Raw genomic sequence first — 7796 nt, forward strand, 5'->3', positions numbered from 1 at the left:
CTACCGGCTGCGCGCCCAGAGTGTGGGGCGGAGCTGAAACAGCGCGCTAGTCCCCAGAGCTGTCATTAACAAATACTTAGTAGGTTAACGCTGAACGGGACAGGAAGCCTGGGCCGTGTCCACAGCCTGCTAGCTCTGAACGCCTGGCATTGAGAAAACCATCTTCCTAATCTCGGATCTTAGGCTCAAGGGTTATGATGTAAAAAAAAAAAAAAAAAGAAAGTCGCTCAGTCCTGTCTGACTTTTTGCAACCCCATGGACTATAGTCCAGGGAGTTCTCCAGGCCAGAATAATGGAATCGGTAGCCTTTCCCTTCTCCAGGGGATCTTCCCAACCCAGGGATCGAACCCAGGTCTCCGGCATTGCAGGAGGATTCATTACCAGCTAAGCCACAAGGGAAGCCCAAGAATATTGGAGTGGGTAGCCTATTCTCTGATGTAATCAAAAAAAAAAAAAAGATCTTACGCTCAACGGTTATAATGCAGTCACAAGACAAGAAAAAAAAAAATAGAGTTTACACTCATTGTATTCAGTGTGTATCATGATCTTTGGGCCCGTTGGGCTGCAAGGTTCATTTAAACTATTAGCAAGCATAATCTGCCCTTTCTCTTCCTACAGGCTTCCAAGGGCATTTACTCTGTTCCTCTGCCCTGCTGTATTTTTCCAGCCCAATCTTTATTATCTACAAGAACTCCCCTTGTCTAGAATGTAAGCTCTCCGGGGCAGGGCTTTGTTTTGCTTCCGACTGTACTGCTGTCCCTTGGAACAGTGTCTGGCACACAACAACTGATTAATCAGTAGGTATTTGGTGCCTGGCGAGTGACTTCTCTGTGCTTGTGTCCTCTGGGAAAGAAAGAGCTGCTGTGAAGACCATAGCGCCAAAGAATTGATGCTTTTAAACTGTGGTGCTGGAGAAGACTCTTGAGAATCCCTTGGACTGCAAGGAGATCCAATCAGTCCATCCTAAAGGAAATCAGTTCTAGGTGTTCATTGGGGGGACTGATACTGAAACTCCAATACTTTGGCCACCTGATGCAAAGAACTGACTCATTGGAAAAGACCCTGATGCTGGGAAAGATTGAAGGCGGGAGGAGAAGGGGACGACAGAGGAGGAGTTGGTTGGATGGCATCACCGACTCCATGGACATGAGTTTGAGTAAGCTCCGGGAGTTGGTGATGGACAGGGAGGCCTGGCGTGGGGCAGTCCATGGGGTCGCGAAGAGTCGGACACGACTGAGCGACGGAACTGAACTGAACTGAACCGAAAGTGCTTAGAGCAGCTGCGGGTTCCAAAGTGCGCACAGTGTGACACGGATGGAGTCCGCACACCGGGCAGGTGGTGTGGGCAGGGACAGTAAATGCATTCTGAACTTAGGATGAAACCCTTCTGTTAGTGGAGGAAGGTGTGCCTGCCGTGCGGCTAGCATTTTGCTTTGCTGGCCCGCTCAGACAGGCGGGTCTTTGGCCGGTGAGGCCGCGCCCCTTCCGCCGAAAGCCACGCCTTCCAGGCGCAAAGCCTGCTGGGTTCCGGTGCACACACCTCTGGGCGCCCTGGTCGGGTGACGGATCCAGGCAACGGGCTTGGCGGAGGCTTGTCCCGCTCCTCCTTAGCCCGTTCCCTGAGCCTGGGCCTTCGGGGCTCTCAGAGTGGCCTCCAGGGGCGTCCTCCCCGTCCTCGCCTCCTCCAGTCCCGGCGGGTCGCGCGGCCCGAGGCGGGGCCTGCGGCGGCTGAGGGAAGCGAAGCGGGTGAGGCGCGCACCCGGGGAGGGTCGCGGTCGCTGTGGAGGGCCCGGCGGGGTCGAGGTTAGGGGCCAGGGCCTCTCGGGCCGTAGAACCGCCTGGGGCCCACGTGCGCGCCCCTGGACTGGGCCCCAGCACCACCGCAGCCGCCGGCCTGGCGTCCTCCGTGGGGTCCACGGGGATGGCGCCTTCCTCAAGAACTTAGCCTGGCCAGGGATGGACAGATGGACGTCCCAGGCTTGCTCTTGACCCCGGCAGACAGAGTCACTGGCCACGCCATCCTCGGGCGAGAACCCTCCCTAACCACAGGACCGACGGGTTCCCGGGCCCCCTCCCAGGCCAGACTCGCAGGTGCTCTTGCAGTCCCCGGAGGAACCGGCAGTGGGCAGAGCGCCTTCCCCTCCACACGCTGCTGGCTGCAGGGCTTTCACACTGACCCTGGGAGGGACAGACAGAAAAACACACACCTCCCAGCTGGACTGAGACCCTTACAGCTCTGACTGACCAGCCTCCTACACGTGGCTGGCCCCAGAACGCGCATGCGCCCCTGGCTCTGACAGGCCTGCAGCCTAGATCAATTTCACGCTCGTTTCCTCCCACCAGAGTCCAGAGTTGGCTGCCTTTGAGCTCCTGAGGCCGCATGGTTTACCCCAGACTCCCGTCTCCACTGCCAGACTCGAGGGCTCCAGTTTGCTCTTGACAACCTCCAATCCTACCCCAGCCGAGGCTTCACTGCAGTCCTGGCAGCTAGGAGTTTTCCTCTGAAGAGTCATCACCTGGCCTGAGGTGAAAGTCCTGGGGCCTGGTGGGGCTGGGGGCTCCCTGTGACTAGGCGGGTGGGGTCTGGCCCTGCCTGACATCTCCTCTGCAGGAACCCCAGCCCCATCATGGACCCAGAGTGTGCCCGGCTCCTCCCGGCTCTCTGTGATGTCCTGGCAGACCCCAGGCAGCCGGTGGCAGATGACACTTGTTTGGAGAAGCTGCTGGACTGGTTTAAAGCAGTCACTGAAGCAGGTAGGGTGAAGGCGTCTGCCGACTCTCCCCGAAGGCTGGAGGGTGCAGGGCTCCCCTGTGGTAGGAAGAGGCCGTCTGTCTGGGGTCGTTCCTGTACATCTTAGAGAGTCTCCCTGGCTTTTCATATTTCCTTACCCACAAATTAGGGTTAGGGTTAGGGTATATAGGCTTTCCTGGTGGCTCAGTAAGGTCCACCTGCCAATGCAGGAGACTCGGGTTCAACCCTGGGTCAGAAAGATCCCTTGGAGAAGGAAATGACAACCCACTCCAGTATTCTTGCCTGGAGAAGCCCGTGGACAGAGGAGCCTGGTGGGCTACAGTCCATGGGGTCACAAAGTCAGAAACAACTTAGTGACTAAATAACAGCAATGGGTGCGTGCACACACACATGCACACTCTTTTTGAGAGTGTTTTCCATTATAGTTTATTACAAGATGTTGAATATAATTCCCAGTGCTATACAGTAGGCCCTGTTGTTTATTTTAAATGTAGTCGTTTGTATCTGCCAGTCTCAAACTCCTAATTTATCCCCCCACCTTCCCCTTTGGGAACCATAAGCTTGTTTTCTTTGTCTATGAATCTGTTTCTCTTTTGCAGACAAGTTAATTTGTGTCATTTTTTTAGATGCCACATGTAAGTGATATCAGCGATACTTGTCTGACTGACTTCACTTAGGACAGCAGTCTCTAGGTCCATCCATGTTGCTGCAATGGCATTGTTTCACTCTTTATATGACTGAGCAGCATTCCATTGTATGTATGCGATGGAACCACACCTTCTTTATCCCTTCCCCTGTTGACGGACATTCAGGTTGCTTCCACGTCTCGGCTGTTGTGAGCAGTGCTGCTGTGGGGTGTAGGTGTTTCAGGCGCCGTGTCTGGAGAAGAATGCCCGTTGCCTGTGTGTCTTGCTGTAGCACTCTCTGTTTAAGACAGGATTACCCACTAGAGAGGCGAAGACTGTCTGCTGCTCTTGTTTGTGTCTTTTTTTATAATCAGCAGGCCAGAACTTCTTTTCAGGTTTGCTGGCCGTTTGTATTTCCTGTCCAAGTCCCTTGCCTGTTGTCGAGGTGTTGCTGAATTAGAGTAATGAGTCCTTTGAAGCAGTTGTTGCAAATACTTCCTCCCGGTTGGACTGCTGAGTCTAACAGCCTGAGAGAGGAGGTCTGGGAGTTGCCAGAAGAACGATCCCTTTTGGAGGCATGCATGGTGCCCTGGTAACGTGCGTCCCGGCTGGGCCTGTCCCCAGGCTCCAGTCTCCTGTTACTGCAGGATCACCCCTGCCTGGTAGAGCTGCTGTTCCATGTGCTGAAACCCCAGGACCTGAGTTCCAGAATCCTGTCCTTTGCGCTTCGCCTCGCAGGGATATTTGCAGCCCAGGAGAACTGCTTCCAGTACCTCCAGGTGAGCCTGGGCCTCCCACTTGCATGACCCGCCTTCCCGTGCAGGTGCACAGCAGTGGGGGCTGTCGTGACCCCCGAGTCTCTGAAACTCGCTTCGCCCCCGTACCTTGATGTGTTCCACAGGGTTTTTATTCCTGGGTATAGTCCTCCTTTGAAAAATGGAGGAATGGATTGGAGTGAAGGGTGAACTTTTTGGAATCAGACAGAGCTGGGCTTGGGCCTCTGCACCCTTCGTGGGTGCCCCTCAGATCAGCAGTGCAAGCTCCCGAGGCCCTGCCCACCCCAGCTAACTGTGGGGCAGACTTTCCAGGGTGTTCTACACTGAAGCCTGTTATAGGAAATGACTTCACATCTGATCATCCTTCCGTACATACCTCAGCGTTTCCAGAATCATCTTCGGGTTATCCTGAGAGCCCTGGCCAGTTCACAGGTCAGGAGCTATTGCCTCTGTCTCCGGGTGAGGAGACAACGAAGGCTCAGTAGAGGAACCCCACAGGACCGGCAGGGTTCACAGCGGACCCTGAAAAGTCGGGCTGCTGGCGTGGTCTGTCACACCATCTGCTTCTCTGGAAACAGATCCTCAGTCCCAATCACGTGGGTTTTCCCAGCTTCTCTGACTTCCTGGGTGCTCCCCGGTTCCCGTCTCTTCTTCTCCATCTCCTCTTTTTCCTTCCTACAGCCAACCGTGGCTGTGGAGGCTTAGCAGGCCACAGGCTGCCCTTCTGTCTGGTGGCTGGCCCCTGCACACGGGGACAAGGGACACGGCAGGTTTGTGCCCTGCTTTGCAGAGGGAGCCTGCCCTGTGCCCTGGGCCCCTGGCATTGGCTTGGGCTCCAGTTCCCTTTTCAGCTTCCCTTTCACAGAACCCCAGGGCTGCTTGTTAGTGAGATGCTCAGCACGAGCCCCATCTGGGAAGGGGGCATGCAGACAGACGACACGAGGCTGGGAGCTGAGGCTTGGTGCCCTCCCACTGGCTACAGACTGCCCCCAGGAGGGCTGTAACTTTGGAGGGGCCATTTAGATGACAGGTGGTCCCACAGAGGGCCTCCCTGTGGGCTACAACCAGCAGCGGCGGCCCGTAAGGCCATCGTGGGGTCAGACTCATCCTCCAGTGACTGAAAGAGCGTCTCCTTGGCCCGGGGATCTCTCACCCAGAGTCTGAGATGACTAGAGGCACCCTGTCCCTCGAGGCTGGGGGCCAGCATTTTATTGTCAAGATAGACAAGGCTCTGAGCAAGTCGTGGCCCCAGGGAGGGGCTCTGGGGGAAAGAGGCAGGCCCTGTTTCCCACTTACTGTCCTGGGCCCTGTGGGGAACAGGAACCTCGGGCACGTGGCAGGGGGTCAGGGAGGCATGCTTTTGTGCTGCAGGTAGACACCCGTGCGTGGATGGGCACTGAGTGGGGAGTCGGGCACTGCCTGCTGCGGGCGGGGGGCAGGGGGCAGCTTCAGGGCAGCGGGCTCGCAGCTGGGTCGGAAGGGCTTTGAGCAGGTGTATATGCAGGGCAGGCCTGGCACACAGGGTGTGCTGGGGAGTCTGGGGTGGGGGACATCCGGAGGAGGGCACGTGCCCCGTGTGCCAAGTGCAGAGCCCAGTGGGCTGTGGAGACCTGCGGGGGTCTTCGGGCACAGGATGTCGTGGTCAGAGGGGTCATTTGGCGTTTTGGCCGGTGTTTGTTGTGGGAGGGGCTTCCGGAGCAGACTGTGACCAGTTCAGGGCCTGAGTGTGACGCCCAGCCCTCCCTCCCAAGTTCTCTCCCTGGAAGGCCGAGCCGGACTCACTCGGCTCCTTCGTCCTCCACTTCCAGCAGGGGGAGCTGCTGCCTGGGCTCTTCAGGGAGCCGGGGCCCCTCGGGGCAGCGGCCTGGGCGGCCCCCTCCGTGCGCAGCGGCTGGATCCAGGGCCTGCACTCCCTGGCGCAGCACCCCAGTGCCTTGCGCTTCCTTGCCGACTCGGGTGAGTGCCCCGCCCACCCCCCCGGCGCCTCTGCCCTCCCCGTCCCCGCACTGTGTGAGCCCCAGGGCCACGCTGGGCCACGCTGGGTTCTTCTGAACGGGAGAGTGGCCATGGTGTCACAGGGCTGTTGAGAGGATGTGACTCGGGGTGACCAACTGTAGGGGCCCCTCTAGGCTGTGTGGTGTGCTCTGGTTTGTAGGTCAGACTCAGCAGCTGGGGTGGCTTTGAGACTGGTTAGAAGGCTCCAAAGTGGTGAGGGTTCTCAAGCCCCTGCCCCGGGAACCCCCAGCTGGTTCCAGCCTTCGAGCCGGGGGAGGCTGGGCCTCCCACCCTGCCTCCCCAATGGGCGGGATTCAGGCTCTGAAGCCCCTCAGTGTCTCCAGAGTCCCTGCTGCCCCATGGCACTGTCCCAGCTGAACCCTGTCTCTCCCCCCTCGCCCCGTTGTCCGCCCCCAGGTGCTGTTGACACCATCTTCTCCCTGCAGGGAGATCCCAGCCTGTTTGTGGCCTCCGCCGCCGGGCAGCTCCTGGTGCGTGTCCTGGACTTGGCCCTGTGCGGACCCGTTGAGGGGCGCATCTCCCTGCAGGCCTGGGACTGGCCGGCCTGTGCCCGGAAGATCGTGTGTCACCTCGAAGACTGCCTGCGCTCCGAGGCCACCCCGCGGGTCACGCAGGCCCTGCACGTCCTGACCACTGCGTTTGGGCACTGCCATGGCCTCTGGACGCAGGGCCTTTGGGTGCAGCTGAGCCCCCTCGTGGCCCGCCTGCTCGAGAAGGACCCCGTGCCGGCCCCGCACGCGCTCGTGGATCTCCTCCTCAGCGTGGCCCGGTCAGGCCCCCGGGCGCAGCTGCTGGCAGGGGGTGGGGGGGGTGGTGCTGCTCGTTTCCTTTGAGGTCTCAAGGTGGCCATCACACCCAGGGCCGCAGCTCATTGGCTCCTCAAGAAGGCTGCCCCGAGTCAGGGGAACCCTTCAGGGGGTCTGAAAGCCCACACACTGGGAACGACTTCCGGTCTTGGGCCGGGCACGCCCAGCACCACGGGGCACAGCTGCCCACTGGGCGTGGTGTGGGCTGGACAGAGGAGTGACGCTGGCTTCTGGGACCTCCCCTGCAGCTCTTCCATGCTGAGCTCTGACCCTGGCCTGTGGGAGACGGCAGCACAGACCCTAAGCCACCTGAGCCCCACGCAGGCGGGGCCTCTGGCTGCGGGGATCCTGAAACTGCAGGACTGGTAAGGGCCAGGGTTCACGTTTTGCGGGGCAGGCAGTGAGGTCAGGGACCTCCCAGGACCCCTGCCCCTGGTTGAGTGCAGTCAGGAGGCTACGGGGTCGCTGTCTCCCGGTCCCCGGCTCTGACCCCTTGCCCCAGACTCACTGGGGGTGTTAGAGGGGCAGCCAGGGTGCCCGGGTCAGACGGCCTCACCCTGTCCTGTCTTCAGTCCCCAGGCGCTGAGGATCCAGGCCTTCGGCGTCCTCCTCCAGCCCTTGGCGTTTGTCCTGGAAGCCACTGCTCAGGCCCCCGGAATGCCAGGTAGGCTGTCGGGGAAGGGTGGGCGGGTGCAGGAAGGCAGAACCCTGGGGTCCTGAGCGTGTCCTTGGGGCTGGGGCAGGCCGGTGGGCATCAGGTACCTGGCTTGCCTCCCCACCCAGGAGTGAAGCTGGCAGGGCTGTGGGCTGCCATTTCGGC

The 7796-nt window shown here is 59.4% G+C and overlaps 1 protein-coding gene across 5 annotated transcripts in view; it reads left to right on the forward strand.

Moving 5' to 3' along the window:
• Positions 1-7759, forward strand: part of BRAT1 (BRCA1-associated ATM activator 1) — a 12258-nt gene extending 4499 nt beyond the window's left edge. For 2 of the 5 annotated variants that reach the window (XM_010833212.1, XM_010833219.1), the window contains exons 2-8: positions 2344-2526; positions 2612-2754; positions 4003-4157; positions 5963-6110; positions 6567-6939; positions 7225-7341; positions 7549-7759. In XM_010833212.1, coding sequence (XP_010831514.1) covers positions 2628-2754; positions 4003-4157; positions 5963-6110; positions 6567-6939; positions 7225-7341; positions 7549-7696 — 1068 coding nt within the window. In that variant the 5' untranslated portion in view covers positions 2344-2526; positions 2612-2627 and the 3' untranslated portion in view covers positions 7697-7759. Of the gene's footprint in view, positions 1-1521; positions 1747-1827; positions 2092-2343; positions 2527-2611; positions 2755-4002; positions 4158-5962; positions 6111-6566; positions 6940-7224; positions 7342-7548 lie in introns of those variants that run through there. The other 3 variants (XM_010833205.1, XM_010833224.1, XM_010833229.1) reach the window with 3 other exon arrangements.
• The last annotated feature ends 37 nt before the right edge of the window (positions 7760-7796 follow it).

This window comes from Bison bison, unplaced genomic scaffold, assembly GCF_000754665.1.
Source record: "Bison bison bison isolate TAMUID 2011002044 unplaced genomic scaffold, Bison_UMD1.0 scf7180017845289, whole genome shotgun sequence".
NCBI classification, from domain to species: Eukaryota; Metazoa; Chordata; class Mammalia; order Artiodactyla; family Bovidae; genus Bison; species Bison bison.